A 25,356-nucleotide genomic window follows, 5' to 3' on the forward strand; every position below is an offset into this window, starting at 1 on the left:
GCTGTCAAGACGGGCAACTATATCCTTTTGAGTCTGCCCCACCACAGAGACACAAGACGCCGGGGCCACCAATGAGCACACCGTTGAGATACCGATATGCTTGAACTCCTTCCCCAGGCGTAACTGGGGCAAGATGTTTAGTCTCATTAAGTCACCCCCAGCAATTACTCCACAGCCAGCCATTCGCTGGAGGTTCCCAGTCACTTCAGGACCCAAGTCTTCCACGATTTTATTGCCGCAAAGGAAAGACACGCAGATGAGGGGAAGAAGACGGACTGCTTGTCTGGGGAAGGCCAAGCAGATCTGGGAGCAAGCGAAGGGGGCAGAAGGTCCTGAAGGCTGGAGGTGTGACACATGCTGGGAGAGTCCAGGGGACACCCAGCCTTCCACACGCTTTTGGGTGGCCCCAGCACACAGGATGCCTGCCATCATCCCTGTGCACAGCAACAGCAGCACAGGAAGGCCAGTGCAGAGCACTTCTTCCGCGCCTTCCAGAGCCGGTAGCTCAGCCCTCGTAATCCAGGTACACTGCGTGGCAACCTCATTGCAGCTCGTATAATGAAGAGGGTCTCAGTTGCAAGCGAAGAGACAGAGGAGCTGACGTCGTCCGTCATGCCTTGAATGGCTGTGAGAGAGAGGAGCGGAGGCAAGGTCAGAGCTTGTGTTTGCGGGTACCCCGGGAAGGGCCCCATCCCTGGAAGTATTCAAGCAAGGTTGGACAGGGCTTTCAGCACCCTGGTCTAGCGCGAGGCATCCCTGACCAGGCAGATGGGTTGGAGTTCGATGACGTTACAGCTCCCTTCCAACCCAAAGCATTCTGTGACTCTGGTTTTATGATTCTACCAGCTCCTGCTGTGGCCAGCGCCACCCAGCTCTTCCTGTGGCCAGGCAGGAGCAGGGGGCAATCCGCCGATACCCCGCTGCCCTCACTTACCTTCATAGATGATGGGGAGCTCCTCCTCACGCCAATCCCTCACTCGCCGTGCAATGAGCCCTAGGTAGTACACACAGCCTGTCACAAACTCTGCCCGCCAGCCCTTCCCAGCAGCACCCCTTCCCCATCTACCCCCCGCTGGCCCTGCTGGCCGGGCCACCTCCTCCTCCTTCCCTCGGGCACAGAGGGACCCCGGGGCTCGGGCTCACCGATGAACGTGACAGCCTCCAATCGCAAGGGCTCCTGCGGGCTCTGCAGGTACGGCAGGCTCTGGCGCAGGTGCTCACCCAGGCTGTTGTCCTCCAGCTGCACAAGAGAGAGCGCAAGGGCATGGGGCTGGTGCAGAGCCTCCCCCTCGGACAGCTGCCTGCCCCATGCCCTGGGGCGCTGTGGGCTTGTCCAGTCTGGGTCGGGGCCTTCAGAGCTGTCCTTACCAGGCACTTGCCGAGTCTCCATGTTTGCTTTCGCTCCAGCAGGTCCACGAGCTGTGTCCTCTGCAGGAATTTGGCAGCATCGAGAAGGGTTTCCTCCGCGGCCTGAAGAGCAGCAGAGACTTTGAAGTGGCACCCCCAGCTCTCAGGGGACCTGTGTCCCCAGCCCCTTGGCGAGGCTGCAGGGGCTGCACGCCTCTGCACGGCCCAGGGCGCTGTGTGGGGCAGGCTGACTACAGGGAGCAGGCGTCTGCTCCGCGGTGTAGTGCCCGAGGGAGCTGGGGCTGGATGCAGGGAGCAGGGATGGCAGCAGAGCCCACGGCTCCGTCCCTACTGCGGGTGCTCAGTCCCACCCCGGGGTGTCAGCATCGCCCTCCCCAAATGCCCACGCTGGGCAGAGAAGCCAACCTCGGCCACTTGCTGGTTCTCGTCGTGCAAGTGGAAGAACAGCGGGATCACGCTCTGGCGCACGTGTGTCTTCAGCTGCTCTTTCTCCCTTGCTGCAAAAAGGCGGCTCATCACAGCTCTGAAGAAGTGGATGGATTGCAGCTGCGTGGAGCTGGATTCCTGGTGGGAAGGAAGAAGCGAAGACCTCAGCACCAGCTGCTCCAGGCCCACCTGGGCAAGGGTGTGAAAATTCACAGGGCACAATGCTTCCTGACAGCACCCAACATCCATCAGGAAAGGCACCGGCCCTCAGAGACCCCCCGCTGGGCCCTGTACCCTCAGCCTTACACTGTCAAAGAACGCTGGCAGCCTCTCTGCCAGCTGCAGAGCGGTGGGGTTGGCCTTGCTGATGGTCATCTCCTTGAGCATGTTTTTGAGCACAAACAGCGCATTTCCAGCCACGTCCCCTTCCAACTCTGGCAGTATCCCCATGATCTCTGGCAGCAGGAACTCCATTTTTTTCGCCTGTGGGGAGCAACAACACCGTGTTGGGCTGTGCTGGCAAACACTCTCAGGCTGTCAGAGCCCACAGTGCCCAGAAGCCACGGTCCTGCCCCAGAGGACTTGGGCAGGCGCATGGGGAGGCACAAGAGTTGGGAGCAGCTCCCACAGCACTCGGTGCCCAGCCAAGTCCAAGCAACGGTGTTAGCCAGCATCCCTGGCCCAGAGCCACACCACCAATGGGGTGTGTTCAGCCAGCTGAACCCTGCTTACCACATAGGGTCTTCTGCTGAGCGTTTTGAGGCCCTTGAGCACCAGCTGACGCACCGCCGTGCACTCACTCCTCAGGTATCTTGGGAAGAGCTGCATGACTCGAAGACACTCCATTTTGAGGTCCTTACAGGCCAGCATCTGAAAAACACGCCTCAGTCAAGGCTGGAATTGGCCGGCAGAGACCTCGCTCACGGGAAGCACGAGAAACCGCAGACAAGTGTCACTCTGGCAGTGTGTGCCAAGGGGATGAGCCCCAAGGGATGAAGCCCTGCCCCAGCTCCACCGGCCGGCCTCTCCCCACAGCTGTGGCCACCAGAGGGTGGAGTGGCGAGAGGCAGCTCAGGCCGGCACCGCTTGCCATCGGGCTCACCTCGACCAGGAAGGCCATGGCAGGGACCTTCCAGCGTGGCTCGTTGTTGATGAGCCACGTTTCCAGATACAGCACAATCTGTCGGCGCTCTGTTCTTGAGACATGTTTCATCGCCCTGGCAGAGGGAAGAAGGCAGGGTGAGTCCTGAGCAGGAGTCCTGAGCAGAAGTCCCGAGCAGGACGGGTGAAGTGCTCCTGGCTCTGTTCCAGCAGCCACCAGCATTTCATGCTCCCGGAGGCCTGGTCTTTCCCCACCTCTCCTTGCAGGGAGGAAGCCAGTGCCCCACAGCAGTGTGCACCTCGGGTGCACCATGGGCTTCCTGCCCCTTCTGAGGAGACCTCATTTGTGCCCACGGGCAATTCACGCGCCCCGGGCTCTGCCGGTGTCCCTCAGTGCCCTCACCTGGCCAGCAGACCCACTGCCCAGTGGTGGCTCTCAGCGTGGAGTAGCATCTCCCAGATATTCCTCTTTCCCAATTCAAGCACCAGCATATCATACCCAACACGGCAGAGCAGTGCTTTCAGAGTCAGCAGTGCGAACCTGCAGGCAGAGCACAGCCCAGGTCACACCCGGATCCCTGGCCCAGGCTCCAGGACCATGGGAAGGATGGCAGGAGGGGGACGAAGCACCTGCTGGGGCTGGTGGCAATGCCCTCCTCCTGCTGGCATTCCCTGAAGAAGGTCTCCACCTCTTCTGGTGTCTGCTGCGCGCTTGCGAAGATTTGGAAGAGCAACACCATCAGGGGTAGAGAGAAGCTCATCTCCTCCTCCATTGGGTAGTTGGCTGGCCGAAGGAGCTCCCACAGCACCCTGGTTGCCTGCAGAAAAGACCCAGAGATGGCACTCACTGCTGAGCCAGCCCCGTGGCACGGCCCCAGTGTGGAAGGCCGAGGCTCAGGTGCAGACGTGGGCCACGGGAGATGCAGGCAGAGCACCCGGCCTGGCTCCCATCCGGAGCTGAGCCACAGGCAGCCTCCCTGGGGCGGTGGCAGTGTGCCCTGGCTGAGCCTCCTGCGGCCTGCCACCAGCCTGGGCTCTCCATCCCAGCCCCTGCAGCCTGCTGGGCTGTGCCTTGGCCCTGGCCTGTCCCCTAAAATGCCCTAAGCCAGGTTTGCAGCCCACCGCCTGAGGCAGGGAGACGTAGTGACAGGGGAGGAGGGATAGCTGCCCCGAGATGCAGCCCGTGGGGGGAGAGAGGGCTTGTTCAGAAACTCACGGCCAGGGCGAAGACATCCGTGTTGTCCCCGTCAGAGGTGGACGTCCTGTGAAAGGGCCAGTCCTTCAGCACGCGGCACAGCTCTGCCATCACCTTCTTTTTAGTCCGGGATGAGACGACCAGCACCCTCCACATGGTCACGGCAGCTCTGCAGGGCCCGAGAGCTGGGTCAGGGGGGCCTTGGCCACAGCACCAAGACCTGGGCACCCGTGGAGGGGCCCAGGCTGGCCGCCAGTCCTGCCTCTGCCCCCTGCCCCTCACAGGCAGCCCCTGGCGGGCCCTGTGGGGCAGGGAGGGATTGTGGTGGCAGGCTCTGGGGCTGACGTGCCAGGGCTGGGAAATGGGGCGATGCAGGGCTCGGCCCCTGCAGAGCACCCTGAAAACTGCCATCTGCCTGGCAGCTGGCGCTGGATGGGCTCGAAAGGCTGACGGGCCCCGAGCCATCAGGGCAGGCGGGCCCCATACCTGTCGCACGCTGGGGAGCAGCGCAGCAGAGTCACCACCACGTCGTGGGGGTGCTCCTCGGCCAGTTCCAGAAGGCTCTTGTCCAGGCGGTGCTGGGCAGACTGTTCTGTGTTGGACACGAGCCACTGGTAGATGCTCCTCAAGATGCCCGGTGCCTGAAGGAGAAAGGGCTGAGAGTGGGGCTGCTGCCAGAGCAATCCCTTTCCTGGGGTCCACTGACAAGCGCTTCTCTTCCCACCACTCAGGGCTGGCCAAAAAGGATGTCACATGCCCAGCAGACAGAGCTTCAAGGGGGGCACACGATCCCCCAAGGGCTTGAGACCCACTGACTGGATACTTACATGATGTAGAGGGATGACGCTGTGTAGTACACGCTTATCCAGCTCGACTGCAATGGCCTCCTGCTCCTGATGTTGCTGCTGCTCCTGTTCTGGCTGGTCCCAGCCTGGATTTGGTGAAGACCAAGCACAGACAGAGCTGAGGGTCCGTGGGAGAGGCTGGAGGACACAGCCAAGACCATGCTGCCCAGGCAGGGTGATCCCCGAGCCAGGAACTAGCTGGGCACTGAGCCCAACCTCTCTTGTGCATGCATGGGAGCCAGGTGTTCCCCAGCAGACGCGGCATGGTAAGGGCGGAGAGCCCTGCACCCCACAAGGTGCTTGCTGCCATGGCGCAGGAGAGGTCTGTAGCCACAGGATGGCTGCCCACGGCCTGCCTCTCCCTGCTCATCCCATGGGTTTGGACGGTTCCCCTCGCCCCGTGCCACATGGGACAGAAGCTCCTGTGAGGACGGCAAGGGGCAGAGGCAGCTCGCAGCTGCCAGCCCTTCAGCCCAGCTCAGCCTCTCACCTGCCTGCAGCACCTGCACCTCGGTCAGCTCATGGGGCTGCTGCGCTGGAGGGGCATTAACCTTGGCCTCCTCCTCCTCCGTCCAGGCCAGCTTGGGCATGCTGGGGTCTCTCCCCGCCATGCTGCTGAGGTCTGGCCTCAAGGGCTCCCACCACAGGGATGGGAAACGCTTCCAGGAAGCACCAAAGACACGGGCAGCAGGAATGGGGTGGCTCTGCAGGGACTCCTTGCAGCTCCACTCCTTCCCGACCTGTCCCGCCTCGTCCTCCAGGAAAAGTGGGGAAACCAGGCTGCCAGCAGCATTTCTATCCCGGAGGTCACAAAGGGCCCCGTGCCCCGTTGCCTGGACACAGCCCGCATCATGGCAGCTCACAAAGGGCCCCGCGACCCGCTGCCACCTGCCTCGCCCCTCAGCCCCCTCCTGCCACCCCATCCCCTCACGGCTTCCCAGTGCCCCAGCTCTCTGAAGCACCCATCAGCAGCCCCTTGTCACAGGACCACCAAGCGCTGGCTGGGAAGGGACCTGTGGGGCTGGGTCACCAAACCTGTGGTGACAACTTGTGGAGCCATCAAGGCAGGTGGGCCCCAGACCTGCCGCACGCTGGGGAGCAGCGCAGCAGTGTCACCACTGTAATACGCAAGAAATGTTTGTTCATTGTCTTTTGTATTATAAAAACAAGGAGTTCTGTTTGAGGAACGGGAGTTGTGAAAACTCCCTGCTGAAGTAAGGAGCTGTATAATGCTTGGCTAGACACTATGAAAATTCTTTTGCTTAATGTAACAAAAAAGAGAACCCCCCCTCCCCTTCTCTCCTTCTGCATCTCAGTTGTCTCTTTTGTTTAAAGACACTGCTGCAAAGCTCATGTAACCATCTCCTGATAAGTTGCTAAACTAGTGTATCAACATCCTGCCTTCCTGTCTCATGCTGGGCCAACATGAGAAAATAAAAAAAAAAGTTGAACCACAACGCCGAGGAAGACTACGGCCTTCATCTTCACGACCACCAGAGGGACAGAGACGACCCCCTAGCAACAGCGCACGCAGCCGCAGAATATACCAGGATGTGCTGCGTAATCCTGAAATCACCAAGATATAAAAAGGGACCCTGGCGGGGGTGAGGTGCGCGCCGTTGGCAGAGCCGAGATTCCCCGGCTGCCCAGCGCTGTTTTGCTTGCTGTTGCTTACTCAATAAATTCCTTTCTATTATTAATGCAATGCTCTCTGAAAATTAATTAAGGGGGCAACTTATAACAACCACCACGCCAAGAGACTCCTGTGCAGACGGTGCAGCAGGAGGGTGCCGCAACCGTCCCACCGAGACAGGCTTATGCTGAGCATTGTCCAGCATCTCCTCCTACTTCTCTGTTGGCCATACTGGCCCCCAGTTAACTTCCCACTGATTCTGCTCCCCAAAGGGCATCCGTTCCCTACAGCCATTGATCACCGCTTGGGAAGCCATTTGGGTGTGTACCGGATCACTGCTTCCCTCGTCCCTTTCCATCGCACTCCAGTCTGCTCCCAGCTCTCCTGCCTGTGCGCTTCGCTCGCCCTCGGTTGCAACCTGGTCACCCCAGCTGACGTCAGGCTTTGAATTTAAGAATTCAAAGGGCTTTGAATTTAAGAAAGCAGTAACTGTGAGATGTTAGCGTGGTGAAGGGACGAGGGGTGGTGTGTGTGTAAAATGCCCACCTTGTCGGTGCTGTGATGGTGTTATGTTTATTTTGGTGTGGTGAATTCTTTTTCTTTTTGAAGTAAATGAAGTTTGAGAAGGCTGTGATAATTGTAAAGTAAGAGGATATTGTGATTAATCTTAACTATGCTTTTAACAGAGGCGAGGGGTGGAATGTAGTGGGTTTACGTGGCAAGGTTTTGGTAGCAGGGGGCCATAGGGGTGTTTTCTGTGAGAAGGATCTAGGAGCTGCCCCATGTTTGGTAAGGGCCCCACTGCTGACCAGAGCTGAGTCAATAAGCGATGTTGTTTTGCGCCTCTGTGAGAGCATATTTAAGACAGGGAAAAAAATGCTGCGCCACACAGCAGCTGGGAGAGTGAGAGGAATGAGGAACAGCCTTGCAGGCGCCAAGGTCAGTGAAGAAGGAGGGGGAGAGGTGCTCCAGGCGCCGGAGCAGAAGTCCCCTGTGGCCTGTGGTGAGGACCATGGTGAAGCAGGATGTCCCCCTGCAGCCCATGGAGTACCACGGTGGAGCAGGGTTCCATGCTGCAGCCCGTGGAGGAGACCACGGTGGAGCAGGTGGCCCTGCACCGATGGAGGCTGCCGCTGTGGAAGACCCCTGCCGGAGCAGATTCCAGGCTGGACCTGTAGCCCGTGGAGGGGAGACCACGCAGGAGCAGGTGACCTGGCAGGAGCTGCTGCCCGTGGGGGAGCCAGGTTGGAGCAGTTTTCTCCTGAGGGATGGACCCCCATCCCTCAGATATGGGTACGGACCCATATCTGGAGCAGTTCTGGAAGAGCTGCTGCCTGTGGGAAGCCCACGCTGGATCAGTTCATCAAGGACTGCATCCTGTGGATGGGACCCCACAGCACAGGGGACGAGAATGACCGAGAAGGAGCGGCAGAGAAGAAGTGCTGTAGACTGACCATAACCCCCATTCTCCCGTTCCCCTGCACCGCTCGGGGGGAGGAGGTGGAAGAGGGTGGATGGGGGGGAAGGTGCTTTTGGTTTCTTTCCTTTTGTTTCTCACTTCTCTAGCTTGTTAGTAATAAACAACAAATCTTACTATCTCCCTATGCCGAGTCTGTTTAGCCCGTTACGGTAACTACTGCGTGATCGCCTTGTCCTTATCTCAACCTTTGAGCCCCTTTCACATATTTTCTCCCCATTCCTCTTTGAGGAAGGGGAGTGAGAGAGCGGCTGTGGTGGAGCTCGGCTGCCCACTCGAGCGGAACCAGGGCAGTAATGCTACGGCTTGATACTTCCACGCTTCTCCTTCTTGGGGCTGCCTCAGTGAACCACACGCTGCTGAAATCGGGCTCAAACTGGGGAGGAGCATGTTCACCGGGGCAGGAAGGGGGCTTCTCATCTGGCTTAACCTCTACTGGTTAGCGCATGGGAAGAATCTGAGGTGTGCTCTCCTCTATTTGATGGGCATGCCCATAGGGAGCTCGTTGCACATACCATTTTCTAAGGGATTCCGTTTGCACCCCTGCGGCAGGGGTGGGGTTCCGGCAGTTACCGGGCACTTGAGCGCTTTGGAGGGCCCTGGCAGAATGGTTGGCTCTTGGTTTATCGTTCTGACACCCCCCTGTGAAGCTGGACGGACTACAAATGGCCCTTTTCCCAGGTAAAGTAGGGCTTCTCGGCATCCTTGAAACTTCGGGAAAGTTTGCTTGGGGCGAGTGGGACCTTTGGGTCCGTGCTGCCACATGTGAGGTGAGAGCCCATGGGTGGCATGGCGGCCTGGGATTTTTATCTTTTCTGCTGGAGCTTGGAGCCCTCAGCTGTCAAGACGGGCAACTATATCCTTTTGAGTCTGCCCCACCACAGAGACACAAGACGCCGGGGCCACCAATGAGCACACCGTTGAGATACCGATATGCTTGAACTCCTTCCCCAGGCGTAACTGGGGCAAGATGTTTAGTCTCATTAAGTCACCCCCAGCAATTACTCCACAGCCAGCCATTCGCTGGAGGTTCCCAGTCACTTCAGGGCCCAAGTCTTCCACGATTTTATTGCCGCAAAGGAAAGACACGCAGATGAGGGGAAGAAGACGGACTGCTTGTCTGGGGAAGGCCAAGCAGATCTGGGAGCAAGCGAAGGGGGCAGAAGGTCCTGAAGGCTGGAGGTGTGACACATGCTGGGAGAGTCCAGGGGACACCCAGCCTTCCACACGCTTTTGGGTGGCCCCAGCACACAGGATGCCTGCCATCATCCCTGTGCACAGCAACAGCAGCACAGGAAGGCCAGTGCAGAGCACTTCTTCCGCGCCTTCCAGAGCCGGTAGCTCAGCCCTCGTAATCCAGGTACACTGCGTGGCAACCTCATTGCAGCTCGTATAATGAAGAGGGTCTCAGTTGCAAGCGAAGAGACAGAGGAGCTGACGTCGTCCGTCATGCCTTGAATGGCTGTGAGAGAGAGGAGCGGAGGCAAGGTCAGAGCTTGTGTTTGCGGGTACCCCGGGAAGGGCCCCATCCCTGGAAGTATTCAAGCAAGGTTGGACAGGGCTTTCAGCACCCTGGTCTAGCGCGAGGCATCCCTGACCAGGCAGATGGGTTGGAGTTCGATGACGTTACAGCTCCCTTCCAACCCAAAGCATTCTGTGACTCTGGTTTTATGATTCTACCAGCTCCTGCTGTGGCCAGCGCCACCCAGCTCTTCCTGTGGCCAGGCAGGAGCAGGGGGCAATCCGCCGATACCCCGCTGCCCTCACTTACCTTCATAGATGATGGGGAGCTCCTCCTCACGCCAATCCCTCACTCGCCGTGCAATGAGCCCTAGGTAGTACACACAGCCTGTCACAAACTCTGCCCGCCAGCCCTTCCCAGCAGCACCCCTTCCCCATCTACCCCCCGCTGGCCCTGCTGGCCGGGCCACCTCCTCCTCCTTCCCTCGGGCACAGAGGGACCCCGGGGCTCGGGCTCACCGATGAACGTGACAGCCTCCAATCGCAAGGGCTCCTGCGGGCTCTGCAGGTACGGCAGGCTCTGGCGCAGGTGCTCACCCAGGCTGTTGTCCTCCAGCTGCACAAGAGAGAGCGCAAGGGCATGGGGCTGGTGCAGAGCCTCCCCCTCGGACAGCTGCCTGCCCCATGCCCTGGGGCGCTGTGGGCTTGTCCAGTCTGGGTCGGGGCCTTCAGAGCTGTCCTTACCAGGCACTTGCCGAGTCTCCATGTTTGCTTTCGCTCCAGCAGGTCCACGAGCTTTGTCCTCTGCAGGAATTTGGCAGCATCGAGAAGGGTTTCCTCCGCGGCCTGAAGAGCAGCAGAGACTTTGAAGTGGCACCCCCAGCTCTCAGGGGACCTGTGTCCCCAGCCCCTTGGCGAGGCTGCAGGGGCTGCACGCCTCTGCACGGCCCAGGGCGCTGTGTGGGGCAGGCTGACCACAGGGAGCAGGCGTCTGCTCCGCGGTGTAGTGCCCGAGGGAGCTGGGGCTGGATGCAGGGAGCAGGGATGGCAGCAGAGCCCACGGCTCCGTCCCTACTGCGGGTGCTCAGTCCCACCCCGGGGTGTCAGCATCGCCCTCCCCAAATGCCCACGCTGGGCAGAGAAGCCAACCTCGGCCACTTGCTGGTTCTCGTCGTGCAAGTGGAAGAACAGCGGGATCACGCTCTGGCGCACGTGTGTCTTCAGCTGCTCTTTCTCCCTTGCTGCAAAAAGGCGGCTCATCACAGCTCTGAAGAAGTGGATGGATTGCAGCTGCGTGGAGCTGGATTCCTGGTGGGAAGGAAGAAGCGAAGACCTCAGCACCAGCTGCTCCAGGCCCACCTGGGCAAGGGTGTGAAAATTCACAGGGCACAATGCTTCCTGACAGCACCCAACATCCATCAGGAAAGGCACCGGCCCTCAGAGACCCCCGCTGGGCCCTGTACCCTCAGCCTTACACTGTCAAAGAACGCTGGCAGCCTCTCTGCCAGCTGCAGAGCGGTGGGGTTGGCCTTGCTGATGGTCATCTCCTTGAGCATGTTTTTGAGCACAAACAGCGCATTTCCAGCCACGTCCCCTTCCAACTCTGGCAGTATCCCCATGATCTCTGGCAGCAGGAACTCCATTTTTTTCGCCTGTGGGGAGCAACAACACCGTGTTGGGCTGTGCTGGCAAACACTCTCAGGCTGTCAGAGCCCACAGTGCCCAGAAGCCACGGTCCTGCCCCAGAGGACTTGGGCAGGCGCATGGGGAGGCACAAGAGTTGGGAGCAGCTCCCACAGCACTCGGTGCCCAGCCAAGTCCAAGCAACGGTGTTAGCCAGCATCCCTGGCCCAGAGCCACACCACCAATGGGGTGTGTTCAGCCAGCTGAACCCTGCTTACCACATAGGGTCTTCTGCTGAGCGTTTTGAGGCCCTTGAGCACCAGCTGACGCACCGCCGTGCACTCACTCCTCAGGTATCTTGGGAAGAGCTGCATGACTCGAAGACACTCCATTTTGAGGTCCTTACAGGCCAGCATCTGAAAAACACGCCTCAGTCAAGGCTGGAATTGGCCGGCAGAGACCTCGCTCACGGGAAGCACGAGAAACCGCAGACAAGTGTCACTCTGGCAGTGTGTGCCAAGGGGATGAGCCCCAAGGGATGAAGCCCTGCCCCAGCTCCACCGGCCGGCCTCTCCCCACAGCTGTGGCCACCAGAGGGTGGAGTGGCGAGAGGCAGCTCAGGCCGGCACCGCTTGCCATCGGGCTCACCTCGACCAGGAAGGCCATGGCAGGGACCTTCCAGCGTGGCTCGTTGTTGATGAGCCACGTTTCCAGATACAGCACAATCTGTCGGCGCTCTGTTCTTGAGACATGTTTCATCGCCCTGGCAGAGGGAAGAAGGCAGGGTGAGTCCTGAGCAGGAGTCCTGAGCAGAAGTCCCGAGCAGGACGGGTGAAGTGCTCCTGGCTCTGTTCCAGCAGCCACCAGCATTTCATGCTCCCGGAGGCCTGGTCTTTCCCCACCTCTCCTTGCAGGGAGGAAGCCAGTGCCCCACAGCAGTGTGCACCTCGGGTGCACCATGGGCTTCCTGCCCCTTCTGAGGAGACCTCATTTGTGCCCACGGGCAATTCACGCGCCCCGGGCTCTGCCGGTGTCCCTCAGTGCCCTCACCTGGCCAGCAGACCCACTGCCCAGTGGTGGCTCTCAGCGTGGAGTAGCATCTCCCAGATATTCCTCTTTCCCAATTCAAGCACCAGCATATCATACCCAACACGGCAGAGCAGTGCTTTCAGAGTCAGCAGTGCGAACCTGCAGGCAGAGCACAGCCCAGGTCACACCCGGATCCCTGGCCCAGGCTCCAGGACCATGGGAAGGATGGGAGGAGGGGGACGAAGCACCTGCTGGGGCTGGTGGCAATGCCCTCCTCCTGCTGGCATTCCCTGAAGAAGGTCTCCACCTCTTCTGGTGTCTGCTGCGCGCTTGCGAAGATTTGGAAGAGCAACACCATCAGGGGTAGAGAGAAGCTCATCTCCTCCTCCATTGGGTAGTTGGCTGGCCGAAGGAGCTCCCACAGCACCCTGGTTGCCTGCAGAAAAGACCCAGAGATGGCACTCACTGCTGAGCCAGCCCCGTGGCACGGCCCCAGTGTGGGAGGCCGAGGCTCAGGTGCAGACGTGGGCCACGGGAGATGCAGGCAGAGCACCCGGCCTGGCTCCCATCCGGAGCTGAGCCACAGGCAGCCTCCCTGGGGCGGTGGCAGTGTGCCCTGGCTGAGCCTCCTGCGGCCTGCCACCAGCCTGGGCTCTCCATCCCAGCCCCTGCAGCCTGCTGGGCTGTGCCTTGGCCCTGGCCTGTCCCCTAAAATGCCCTAAGCCAGGTTTGCAGCCCACCGCCTGAGGCAGGGAGACGTAGTGACAGGGGAGGAGGGATAGCTGCCCCGAGATGCAGCCCCTGGGGGGAGAGAGGGCTTGTTCAGAAACTCACGGCCAGGGCGAAGACATCCGTGTTGTCCCCGTCAGAGGTGGACGTCCTGTGAAAGGGCCAGTCCTTCAGCACGCGGCACAGCTCTGCCATCACCTTCTTTTTAGTCCGGGATGAGACGACCATCACCCTCCACATGGTCACGGCAGCTCTGCAGGGCCAGAGAGCTGGGTCAGGGGGGCCTTGGCCACAGCACCAAGACCTGGGCACCCGTGGAGGGGCCCAGGCTGGCCGCCAGTCCTGCCTCTGCCCCCTGCCCCTCACAGGCAGCCCCTGGCGGGCCCTGTGGGGCAGGGAGGGATTGTGGTGGCAGGCTCTGGGGCTGACGTGCCAGGGCTGGGAAATGGGGCGATGCAGGGCTCGGCCCCTGCAGAGCACCCTGAAAACTGCCATCTGCCTGGCAGCTGGCGCTGGATGGGCTCGAAAGGCTGACGGGCCCCGAGCCATCAGGGCAGGCGGGCCCCATACCTGTCGCACGCTGGGGAGCAGCGCAGCAGAGTCACCACCACGTCGTGGGGGTGCTCCTCGGCCAGTTCCAGAAGGCTCCTGTCCAGGCGGTGCTGGGCAGACTGTTCTGTGTTGGACACGAGCCACTGGTAGATGCTCCTCAAGATGCCCGGTGCCTGAAGGAGAAAGGGCTGAGAGTGGGGCTGCTGCCAGAGCAATCCCTTTCCTGGGGTCCACTGACAAGCGCTTCTCTTCCCACCACTCAGGGCTGGCCAAAAAGGATGTCACATGCCCAGCAGACAGAGCTTCAAGGGGGGCACACGATCCCCCAAGGGCTTGAGAGCCACTGACTGGATACTTACATGATGTAGAGGGATGACGCTGTGTAGTACACGCTTATCCAGCTCGACTGCAATGGCCTCCTGCTCCTGATGTTGCTGCTGCTCCTGTTCTGGCTGGTCCCAGCCTGGATTTGGTGAAGACCAAGCACAGACAGAGCTGAGGGTCCGTGGGAGAGGCTGGAGGACACAGCCAAGACCATGCTGCCCAGGCAGGGTGATCCCCGAGCCAGGAACTAGCTGGGCACTGAGCCCAACCTCTCTTGTGCATGCATGGGAGCCAGGTGTTCCCCAGCAGACGCGGCATGGTAAGGGCGGAGAGCCCTGCACCCCACAAGGTGCTTGCTGCCATGGCGCAGGAGAGGTCTGTAGCCACAGGATGGCTGCCCACGGCCTGCCTCTCCCTGCTCATCCCATGGGTTTGGACGGTTCCCCTCGCCCCGTGCCACATGGGACAGAAGCTCCTGTGAGGACGGCAAGGGGCAGAGGCAGCTCGCAGCTGCCAGCCCTTCAGCCCAGCTCAGCCTCTCACCTGCCTGCAGCACCTGCACCTCGGTCAGCTCATGGGGCTGCTGCGCTGGAGGGGCATTAACCTTGGCCTCCTCCTCCTCCGTCCAGGCCAGCTTGGGCATGCTGGGGTCTCTCCCCGCCATGCTGCTGAGGTCTGGCCTCAAGGGCTCCCACCACAGGGATGGGAAACGCTTCCAGGAAGCACCAAAGACACGGGCAGCAGGAATGGGGTGGCTCTGCAGGGACTCCTTGCAGCTCCACTCCTTCCCGACCTGTCCCGCCTCGTCCTCCAGGAAAAGTGGGGAAACCAGGCTGCCAGCAGCATTTCTATCCCGGAGGTCACAAAGGGCCCCGTGCCCCGTTGCCTGGACACAGCCCGCATCATGGCAGCTCACAAAGGGCCCCGCGACCCGCTGCCACCTGCCTCGCCCCTCAGCCCCCTCCTGCCACCCCATCCCCTCACGGCTTCCCAGTGCCCCAGCTCTCTGAAGCACCCATCAGCAGCCCCTTGTCACAGGACCACCAAGCGCTGGCTGGGAAGGGACCTGTGGGGCTGGGTCACCAAACCTGTGGTGACAACTTGTGGAGCCATCAAGGCAGGTGGGCCCCAGACCTGCCGCACGCTGGGGAGCAGCGCAGCAGTGTCACCACTGTAATACGCAAGAAATGTTTGTTCATTGTCTTTTGTATTATAAAAACAAGGAGTTCTGTTTGAGGAACGGGAGTTGTGAAAACTCCCTGCTGAAGTAAGGAGCTGTATAATGCTTGGCTAGACACTATGAAAATTCTTTTGCTTAATGTAACAAAAAAGAGAACCCCCCCTCCCCTTCTCTCCTTCTGCATCTCAGTTGTCTCTTTTGTTTAAAGACACTGCTGCAAAGCTCATGTAACCATCTCCTGATAAGTTGCTAAACTAGTGTATCAACATCCTGCCTTCCTGTCTCATGCTGGGCCAACATGAGAAAATAAAAAAAAAAGTTGAACCACAACGCCGAGGAAGACTACGGCCTTCATCTTCACGACCACCAGAGGGACAGAGACGACCCCCTAGCAACAGCGCACGCAGCCGCAGAATATACCAGGATGTGCTGCGTAATCCTGAAATCACCAAGATATAAAAAGGGACCCTGGCGGGGGTGAGGTGCGCGCCGTTGGCAGAGCCGAGATTCCCCGGCTGCCCAGCGCTGTTTTGCTTGCTGTTGCTTACTCAATAAATTCCTTTCTATTATTAATGCAATGCTCTCTGAAAATTAATTAAGGGGGCAACTTATAACAACCACCACGCCAAGAGACTCCTGTGCAGACGGTGCAGCAGGAGGGTGCCGCAACCGTCCCACCGAGACAGGCTTATGCTGAGCATTGTCCAGCATCTCCTCCTACTTCTCTGTTGGCCATACTGGCCCCCAGTTAACTTCCCACTGATTCTGCTCCCCAAAGGGCATCCGTTCCCTACAGCCATTGATCACCGCTTGGGAAGCCATTTGGGTGTGTACCGGATCACTGCTTCCCTCGTCCCTTTCCATCGCACTCCAGTCTGCTCCCAGCTCTCCTGCCTGTGCGCTTCGCTCGCCCTCGGTTGCAACCTGGTCACCCCAGCTGACGTCAGGCTTTGAATTTAAGAATTCAAAGGGCTTTGAATTTAAGAAAGCAGTAACTGTGAGATGTTAGCGTGGTGAAGGGACGAGGGGTGGTGTGTGTGTAAAATGCCCACCTTGTCGGTGCTGTGATGGTGTTATGTTTATTTTGGTGTGGTGAATTCTTTTTCTTTTTGAAGTAAATGAAGTTTGAGAAGGCTGTGATAATTGTAAAGTAAGAGGATATTGTGATTAATCTTAACTATGCTTTTAACAGAGGCGAGGGGTGGAATGTAGTGGGTTTACGTGGCAAGGTTTTGGTAGCAGGGGGCCATAGGGGTGTTTTCTGTGAGAAGGATCTAGGAGCTGCCCCATGTTTGGTAAGGGCCCCACTGCTGACCAGAGCTGAGTCAATAAGCGATGTTGTTTTGCGCCTCTGTGAGAGCATATTTAAGACAGGGAAAAAAATGCTGCGCCACACAGCAGCTGGGAGAGTGAGAGGAATGAGGAACAGCCTTGCAGGCGCCAAGGTCAGTGAAGAAGGAGGGGGAGAGGTGCTCCAGGCGCCGGAGCAGAAGTCCCCTGTGGCCTGTGGTGAGGACCATGGTGAAGCAGGATGTCCCCCTGCAGCCCATGGAGTACCACGGTGGAGCAGGGTTCCATGCTGCAGCCCGTGGAGGAGACCACGGTGGAGCAGGTGGCCCTGCACCGATGGAGGCTGCCGCTGTGGAAGACCCCTGCCGGAGCAGATTCCAGGCCGGACCTGTAGCCCGTGGAGGGGAGACCACGCAGGAGCAGGTGACCTGGCAGGAGCTGCTGCCCGTGGGGGAGCCAGGTTGGAGCAGTTTTCTCCTGAGGGATGGACCCCCATCCCTCAGATATGGGTACGGACCCATATCTGGAGCAGTTCTGGAAGAGCTGCTGCCTGTGGGAAGCCCACGCTGGATCAGTTCATCAAGGACTGCATCCTGTGGATGGGACCCCACAGCACAGGGGACGAGAATGACCGAGAAGGAGCGGCAGAGAAGAAGTGCTGTAGACTGACCATAACCCCCATTCTCCCGTTCCCCTGCACCGCTCGGGGGGAGGAGGTGGAAGAGGGTGGATGGGGGGGAAGGTGCTTTTGGTTTCTTTCCTTTTGTTTCTCACTTCTCTAGCTTGTTAGTAATAAACAACAAATCTTACTATCTCCCTATGCCGAGTCTGTTTAGCCCGTTACGGTAACTACTGCGTGATCGCCTTGTCCTTATCTCAACCTTTGAGCCCCTTTCACATATTTTCTCCCCATTCCTCTTTGAGGAAGGGGAGTGAGAGAGCGGCTGTGGTGGAGCTCGGCTGCCCACTCGAGCGGAACCAGGGCAGTAATGCTACGGCTTGATACTTCCACGCTTCTCCTTCTTGGGGCTGCCTCAGTGAACCACACGCTGCTGAAATCGGGCTCAAACTGGGGAGGAGCATGTTCACCGGGGCAGGAAGGGGGCTTCTCATCTGGCTTAACCTCTACTGGTTAGCGCATGGGAAGAATCTGAGGTGTGCTCTCCTCTATTTGATGGGCATGCCCATAGGGAGCTCGTTGCACATACCATTTTCTAAGGGATTCCGTTTGCACCCCTGCGGCAGGGGTGGGGTTCCGGCAGTTACCGGGCACTTGAGCGCTTTGGAGGGCCCTGGCAGAATGGTTGGCTCTTGGTTTATCGTTCTGACACCCCCCTGTGAAGCTGGACGGACTACAAATGGCCCTTTTCCCAGGTAAAGTAGGGCTTCTCGGCATCCTTGAAACTTCGGGAAAGTTTGCTTGGGGCGAGTGGGACCTTTGGGTCCGTGCTGCCACATGTGAGGTGAGAGCCCATGGGTGGCATGGCGGCCTGGGATTTTTATCTTTTCTGCTGGAGCTTGGAGCCCTCAGCTGTCAAGACGGGCAACTATATCCTTTTGAGTCTGCCCCACCACAGAGACACAAGACGCCGGGGCCACCAATGAGCACACCGTTGAGATACCGATATGCTTGAACTCCTTCCCCAGGCGTAACTGGGGCAAGATGTTTAGTCTCATTAAGTCACCCCCAGCAATTACTCCACAGCCAGCCATTCGCTGGAGGTTCCCAGTCACTTCAGGGCCCAAGTCTTCCACGATTTTATTGCCGCAAAGGAAAGACACGCAGATGAGGGGAAGAAGACGGACTGCTTGTCTGGGGAAGGCCAAGCAGATCTGGGAGCAAGCGAAGGGGGCAGAAGGTCCTGAAGGCTGGAGGTGTGACACATGCTGGGAGAGTCCAGGGGACACCCAGCCTTCCACACGCTTTTGGGTGGCCCCAGCACACAGGATGCCTGCCATCATCCCTGTGCACAGCAACAGCAGCACAGGAAGGCCAGTGCAGAGCACTTCTTCCGCGCCTTCCAGAGCCGGTAGCTCAGCCCTCGTAATCCAGGTACACTGCGTGGCAACCTCATTGCAGCTCGTATAATGAAGAGGGTCTCAGTTGCAAGCGAAGAGACAGAGGAGCTGACGTCGTCCGTCATGCCTTGAATGGCTGTGAGAGAGAGGAGCGGAGGCAAGGTCAGAGCTTGTGTTTGCGGGTACCCCGGGAAGGGCCCCATCCCTGGAAGTATTCAAGCAAGGTTGGACAGGGCTTTCAGCACCCTGGTCTAGCGCGAGGCATCCCTGACCAGGCAGATGGGTTGGAGTTCGATGACGTTACAGCTCCCTTCCAACCCAAAGCATTCTGTGACTCTGGTTTTATGATTCTACCAGCTCCTGCTGTGGCCAGCGCCACCCAGCTCTTCCTGTGGCCAGGCAGGAGCAGGGGGCAATCCGCCGATACCCCGCTGCCCTCACTTACCTTCATAGATGATGGGGAGCTCCTCCTCACGCCAATCCCTCACTCGCCGTGCAATGAGCCCTAGGTAGTACACACAGCCTGTCACAAACTCTGCCCGCCAGCCCTTCCCAGCAGCACCCCTTCCCCATCTACCCCCCGCTGGCCCTGCTGGCCGGGCCACCTCCTCCTCCTTCCCTCGGGCACAGAGGGACCCCGGGGCTCGGGCTCACCGATGAACGTGACAGCCTCCAATCGCAAGGGCTCCTGCGGGCTCTGCAGGTACGGCAGGCTCTGGCGCAGGTGCTCACCCAGGCTGTTGTCCTCCAGCTGCACAAGAGAGAGCGCAAGGGCATGGGGCTGGTGCAGAGCCTCCCCCTCGGACAGCTGCCTGCCCCATGCCCTGGGGCGCTGTGGGCTTGTCCAGTCTGGGTCGGGGCCTTCAGAGCTGTCCTTACCAGGCACTTGCCGAGTCTCCATGTTTGCTTTCGCTCCAGCAGGTCCACGAGCTTTGTCCTCTGCAGGAATTTGGCAGCATCGAGAAGGGTTTCCTCCGCGGCCTGAAGAGCAGCAGAGACTTTGAAGTGGCACCCCCAGCTCTCAGGGGACCTGTGTCCCCAGCCCCTTGGCGAGGCTGCAGGGGCTGCACGCCTCTGCACGGCCCAGGGCGCTGTGTGGGGCAGGCTGACCACAGGGAGCAGGCGTCTGCTCCGCGGTGTAGTGCCCGAGGGAGCTGGGGCTGGATGCAGGGAGCAGGGATGGCAGCAGAGCCCACGGCTCCGTCCCTACTGCGGGTGCTCAGTCCCACCCCGGGGTGTCAGCATCGCCCTCCCCAAATGCCCACGCTGGGCAGAGAAGCCAACCTCGGCCACTTGCTGGTTCTCGTCGTGCAAGTGGAAGAACAGCGGGATCACGCTCTGGCGCACGTGTGTCTTCAGCTGCTCTTTCTCCCTTGCTGCAAAAAGGCGGCTCATCACAGCTCTGAAGAAGTGGATGGATTGCAGCTGCGTGGAGCTGGATTCCTGGTGGGAAGGAAGAAGCGAAGACCTCAGCACCAGCTGCTCCAGGCCCACCTGGGCAAGGGTGTGAAAATTCACAGGGCACAATGCTTCCTGACAGCACCCAACATCCATCAGGAAAGGCACCGGCCCTCAGAGACCCCCGCTGGGCCCTGTACCCTCAGCCTTACACTGTCAAAGAACGCTGGCAGCCTCTCTGCCAGCTGCAGAGCGGTGGGGTTGGCCTTGCTGATGGTCATCTCCTTGAGCATGTTTTTGAGCACAAACAGCGCATTTCCAGCCACGTCCCCTTCCAACTCTGGCAGTATCCCCATGATCTCTGGCAGCAGGAACTCCATTTTTTTCGCCTGTGGGGAGCAACAACACCGTGTTGGGCTGTGCTGGCAAACACTCTCAGGCTGTCAGAGCCCACAGTGCCCAGAAGCCACGGTCCTGCCCCAGAGGACTTGGGCAGGCGCATGGGGAGGCACAAGAGTTGGGAGCAGCTCCCACAGCACTCGGTGCCCAGCCAAGTCCAAGCAACGGTGTTAGCCAGCATCCCTGGCCCAGAGCCACACCACCAATGGGGTGTGTTCAGCCAGCTGAACCCTGCTTACCACATAGGGTCTTCTGCTGAGCGTTTTGAGGCCCTTGAGCACCAGCTGACGCACCGCCGTGCACTCACTCCTCAGGTATCTTGGGAAGAGCTGCATGACTCGAAGACACTCCATTTTGAGGTCCTTACAGGCCAGCATCTGAAAAACACGCCTCAGTCAAGGCTGGAATTGGCCGGCAGAGACCTCGCTCACGGGAAGCACGAGAAACCGCAGACAAGTGTCACTCTGGCAGTGTGTGCCAAGGGGATGAGCCCCAAGGGATGAAGCCCTGCCCCAGCTCCACCGGCCGGCCTCTCCCCACAGCTGTGGCCACCAGAGGGTGGAGTGGCGAGAGGCAGCTCAGGCCGGCACCGCTTGCCATCGGGCTCACCTCGACCAGGAAGGCCATGGCAGGGACCTTCCAGCGTGGCTCGTTGTTGATGAGCCACGTTTCCAGATACAGCACAATCTGTCGGCGCTCTGTTCTTGAGACATGTTTCATCGCCCTGGCAGAGGGAAGAAGGCAGGGTGAGTCCTGAGCAGGAGTCCTGAGCAGAAGTCCCGAGCAGGACGGGTGAAGTGCTCCTGGCTCTGTTCCAGCAGCCACCAGCATTTCATGCTCCCGGAGGCCTGGTCTTTCCCCACCCCTCCTTGCAGGGAGGAAGCCAGTGCCCCACAGCAGTGTGCACCTCGGGTGCACCATGGGCTTCCTGCCCCTTCTGAGGAGACCTCATTTGTGCCCACGGGCAATTCACGCGCCCCGGGCTCTGCCGGTGTCCCTCAGTGCCCTCACCTGGCCAGCAGACCCACTGCCCAGTGGTGGCTCTCAGCGTGGAGTAGCATCTCCCAGATATTCCTCTTTCCCAATTCAAGCACCAGCATATCATACCCAACATGGCAGAGCAGTGCTTTCAGAGTCAGCAGTGCGAACCTGCAGGCAGAGCACAGCCCAGGTCACACCCGGATCCCTGGCCCAGGCTCCAGGACCATGGGAAGGATGGGAGGAGGGGGACGAAGCACCTGCTGGGGCTGGTGGCAATGCCCTCCTCCTGCTGGCATTCCCTGAAGAAGGTCTCCACCTCTTCTGGTGTCTGCTGCGCGCTTGCGAAGATTTGGAAGAGCAACACCATCAGGGGTAGAGAGAAGCTCATCTCCTCCTCCATTGGGTAGTTGGCTGGCCGAAGGAGCTCCCACAGCACCCTGGTTGCCTGCAGAAAAGACCCAGAGATGGCACTCACTGCTGAGCCAGCCCCGTGGCACGGCCCCAGTGTGGGAGGCCGAGGCTCAGGTGCAGACGTGGGCCACGGGAGATGCAGGCAGAGCACCCGGCCTGGCTCCCATCCGGAGCTGAGCCACAGGCAGCCTCCCTGGGGCGGTGGCAGTGTGCCCTGGCTGAGCCTCCTGCGGCCTGCCACCAGCCTGGGCTCTCCATCCCAGCCCCTGCAGCCTGCTGGGCTGTGCCTTGGCCCTGGCCTGTCCCCTAAAATGCCCTAAGCCAGGTTTGCAGCCCACCGCCTGAGGCAGGGAGACGTAGTGACAGGGGAGGAGGGATAGCTGCCCCGAGATGCAGCCCCTGGGGGGAGAGAGGGCTTGTTCAGAAACTCACGGCCAGGGCGAAGACATCCGTGTTGTCCCCGTCAGAGGTGGACGTCCTGTGAAAGGGCCAGTCCTTCAGCACGCGGCACAGCTCTGCCATCACCTTCTTTTTAGTCCGGGATGAGACGACCATCACCCTCCACATGGTCACGGCAGCTCTGCAGGGCCAGAGAGCTGGGTCAGGGGGGCCTTGGCCACAGCACCAAGACCTGGGCACCCGTGGAGGGGCCCAGGCTGGCCGCCAGTCCTGCCTCTGCCCCCTGCCCCTCACAGGCAGCCCCTGGCGGGCCCTGTGGGGCAGGGAGGGATTGTGGTGGCAGGCTCTGGGGCTGACGTGCCAGGGCTGGGAAATGGGGCGATGCAGGGCTCGGCCCCTGCAGAGCACCCTGAAAACTGCCATCTGCCTGGCAGCTGGCGCTGGATGGGCTCGAAAGGCTGACGGGCCCCGAGCCATCAGGGCAGGCGGGCCCCATACCTGTCGCACGCTGGGGAGCAGCGCAGCAGAGTCACCACCACGTCGTGGGGGTGCTCCTCGGCCAGTTCCAGAAGGCTCCTGTCCAGGCGGTGCTGGGCAGACTGTTCTGTGTTGGACACGAGCCACTGGTAGATGCTCCTCAAGATGCCCGGTGCCTGAAGGAGAAAGGGCTGAGAGTGGGGCTGCTGCCAGAGCAATCCCTTTCCTGGGGTCCACTGACAAGCGCTTCTCTTCCCACCACTCAGGGCTGGCCAAAAAGGATGTCACATGCCCAGCAGACAGAGCTTCAAGGGGGGCACACGATCCCCCAAGGGCTTGAGACCCACTGACTGGATACTTACATGATGTAGAGGGATGACGCTGTGTAGTACACGCTTATCCAGCTCGACTGCAATGGCCTCCTGCTCCTGATGTTGCTGCTGCTCCTGTTCTGGCTGGTCCCAGCCTGGATTTGGTGAAGACCAAGCACAGACAGAGCTGAGGGTCCGTGGGAGAGGCTGGAGGACACAGCCAAGACCATGCTGCCCAGGCAGGGTGATCCCCGAGCCAGGAACTAGCTGGGCACTGAGCCCAACCTCTCTTGTGCATGCATGGGAGCCAGGTGTTCCCCAGCAGACGCGGCATGGTAAGGGCGGAGAGCCCTGCACCCCACAAGGTGCTTGCTGCCATGGCGCAGGAGAGGTCTGTAGCCACAGGATGGCTGCCCACGGCCTGCCTCTCCCTGCTCATCCCATGGGTTTGGACGGTTCCCCTCGCCCCGTGCCACATGGGACAGAAGCTCCTGTGAGGACGGCAAGGGGCAGAGGCAGCTCGCAGCTGCCAGCCCTTCAGCCCAGCTCAGCCTCTCACCTGCCTGCAGCACCTGCACCTCGGTCAGCTCATGGGGCTGCTGCGCTGGAGGGGCATTAACCTTGGCCTCCTCCTCCTCCGTCCAGGCCAGCTTGGGCATGCTGGGGTCTCTCCCCGCCATGCTGCTGAGGTCTGGCCTCAAGGGCTCCCACCACAGGGATGGGAAACGCTTCCAGGAAGCACCAAAGACACGGGCAGCAGGAATGGGGTGGCTCTGCAGGGACTCCTTGCAGCTCCACTCCTTTCCGACCTGTCCCGCCTCGTCCTCCAGGAAAAGTGGGGAAACCAGGCTGCCAGCAGCATTTCTATCCCGGAGGTCACAAAGGGCCCCGTGCCCCGTTGCCTGGACACAGCCCGCATCATGGCAGCTCACAAAGGGCCCCGCGACCCGCTGCCACCTGCCTCGCCCCTCAGCCCCCTCCTGCCACCCCATCCCCTCACGGCTTCCCAGTGCCCCAGCTCTCTGAAGCACCCATCAGCAGCCCCTTGTCACAGGACCACCAAGCGCTGGCTGGGAAGGGACCTGTGGGGCTGGGTCACCAAACCTGTGGTGACAACTTGTGGAGCCATCAAGGCAGGTGGGCCCCAGACCTGCCGCACGCTGGGGAGCAGCGCAGCAGTGTCACCACTGTAATACACAAGAAATGTTTGTTCATTGTCTTTTGTATTATAAAAACAAGGAGTTCTGTTTGAGGAACGGGAGTTGTGAAAACTCCCTGCTGAAGTAAGGAGCTGTATAATGCTTGGCTAGACACTATGAAAATTCTTTTGCTTAATGTAACAAAAAAGAGAACCCCCCCTCCCCTTCTCTCCTTCTGCATCTCAGTTGTCTCTTTTGTTTAAAGACACTGCTGCAAAGCTCATGTAACCATCTCCTGATAAGTTGCTAAACTAGTGTATCAACATCCTGCCTTCCTGTCTCATGCTGGGCCAACATGAGAAAATAAAAAAAAAAGTTGAACCACAACGCCGAGGAAGACTACGGCCTTCATCTTCACGACCACCAGAGGGACAGAGACGACCCCCTAGCAACAGCGCACGCAGCCGCAGAATATACCAGGATGTGCTGCGTAATCCTGAAATCACCAAGATATAAAAAGGGACCCTGGCGGGGGTGAGGTGCGCGCCGTTGGCAGAGCCGAGATTCCCCGGCTGCCCAGCGCTGTTTTGCTTGCTGTTGCTTACTCAATAAATTCCTTTCTATTATTAATGCAATGCTCTCTGAAAATTAATTAAGGGGGCAACTTATAACAACCACCACGCCAAGAGACTCCTGTGCAGACGGTGCAGCAGGAGGGTGCCGCAACCGTCCCACCGAGACAGGCTTATGCTGAGCATTGTCCAGCATCTCCTCCTACTTCTCTGTTGGCCATACTGGCCCCCAGTTAACTTCCCACTGATTCTGCTCCCCAAAGGGCATCCGTTCCCTACAGCCATTGATCACCGCTTGGGAAGCCGTTTGGGTGTGTACCGGATCACTGCTTCCCTCGTCCCTTTCCATCGCACTCCAGTCTGCTCCCAGCTCTCCTGCCTGTGCGCTTCGCTCGCCCTCGGTTGCAACCTGGTCACCCCAGCTGACGTCAGGCTTTGAATTTAAGAATTCAAAGGGCTTTGAATTTAAGAAAGCAGTAACTGTGAGATGTTAGCGTGGTGAAGGGACGAGGGGTGGTGTGTGTGTAAAATGCCCACCTTGTCGGTGCTGTGATGGTGTTATGTTTATTTTGGTGTGGTGAATTCTTTTTCTTTTTGAAGTAAATGAAGTTTGAGAAGGCTGTGATAATTGTAAAGTAAGAGGATATTGTGATTAATCTTAACTATGCTTTTAACAGAGGCGAGGGGTGGAATGTAGTGGGTTTACGTGGCAAGGTTTTGGTAGCAGGGGGCCATAGGGGTGTTTTCTGTGAGAAGGATCTAGGAGCTGCCCCATGTTTGGTAAGGGCCCCACTGCTGACCAGAGCCGAGCCAATAAGCGATGTTGTTTTGCGCCTCTGTGAGAGCATATTTAAGACAGGGAAAAAAACGCTGCGCCACACAGCAGCTGGGAGAGTGAGAGGAATGAGGAACAGCCTTCCAGGCGCCAAGGTCAGTGCAGAAGGAGGGGGAGAGGTGCTCCAGGCGCCGGAGCAGAAGTCCCCTGTGGCCTGTGGTGAGGACCATGGTGAAGCAGGA

The 25,356-nt window shown here is 59.4% G+C and overlaps 4 protein-coding genes across 4 annotated transcripts in view; 1 reads left to right on the forward strand and 3 right to left on the reverse strand.

The window, feature by feature from the left end:
- KIF14 (kinesin family member 14) overlaps positions 1–25,356 on the forward strand; it is a 72,156-nt gene that overhangs the window by 11,484 nt on the left and 35,316 nt on the right. The window lies entirely within an intron of this gene.
- LOC140003132 (maestro heat-like repeat-containing protein family member 6) lies at positions 213–6,219 on the reverse strand. The gene is made up of 14 exons (XM_072041968.1): positions 5,426–6,219; positions 4,918–5,021; positions 4,577–4,731; positions 4,112–4,259; positions 3,526–3,713; positions 3,299–3,436; positions 2,897–3,011; positions 2,527–2,664; positions 2,101–2,277; positions 1,774–1,932; positions 1,369–1,470; positions 1,144–1,240; positions 935–994; positions 213–625 (listed from the first exon to the last, which is right to left on the reverse strand). Exons 1-14 carry the CDS (start codon positions 5,856–5,858, stop codon positions 429–431), a joined length of 2,211 nt encoding a protein of 736 aa, XP_071898069.1. The 5' UTR covers positions 5,859–6,219; the 3' UTR covers positions 213–428.
- Positions 9,095–15,100, reverse strand: LOC140003123 (maestro heat-like repeat-containing protein family member 6). Its single transcript, XM_072041956.1, has 14 exons — positions 14,307–15,100; positions 13,799–13,902; positions 13,458–13,612; positions 12,993–13,140; positions 12,407–12,594; positions 12,180–12,317; positions 11,778–11,892; positions 11,408–11,545; positions 10,982–11,158; positions 10,656–10,814; positions 10,251–10,352; positions 10,026–10,122; positions 9,817–9,876; positions 9,095–9,507 (listed from the first exon to the last, which is right to left on the reverse strand). Exons 1-14 carry the CDS (start codon positions 14,737–14,739, stop codon positions 9,311–9,313), a joined length of 2,211 nt encoding a protein of 736 aa, XP_071898057.1. The 5' UTR covers positions 14,740–15,100; the 3' UTR covers positions 9,095–9,310.
- On the reverse strand, positions 17,976–23,425 carry LOC140003124 (maestro heat-like repeat-containing protein family member 6). The gene is made up of 14 exons (XM_072041957.1): positions 23,188–23,425; positions 22,680–22,783; positions 22,339–22,493; positions 21,874–22,021; positions 21,288–21,475; positions 21,061–21,198; positions 20,659–20,773; positions 20,289–20,426; positions 19,863–20,039; positions 19,537–19,695; positions 19,132–19,233; positions 18,907–19,003; positions 18,698–18,757; positions 17,976–18,388 (listed from the first exon to the last, which is right to left on the reverse strand). The coding sequence occupies exons 1-14, from the start codon at positions 23,306–23,308 to the stop codon at positions 18,192–18,194; spliced, it is 1,899 nt and encodes a 632-aa protein (XP_071898058.1). The 5' UTR covers positions 23,309–23,425; the 3' UTR covers positions 17,976–18,191.

The sequence above is a fragment of the Anas platyrhynchos genome, chromosome 8 (assembly GCF_047663525.1).
Source record: "Anas platyrhynchos isolate ZD024472 breed Pekin duck chromosome 8, IASCAAS_PekinDuck_T2T, whole genome shotgun sequence".
Lineage (NCBI taxonomy): Eukaryota > Metazoa > Chordata > Aves > Anseriformes > Anatidae > Anas > Anas platyrhynchos.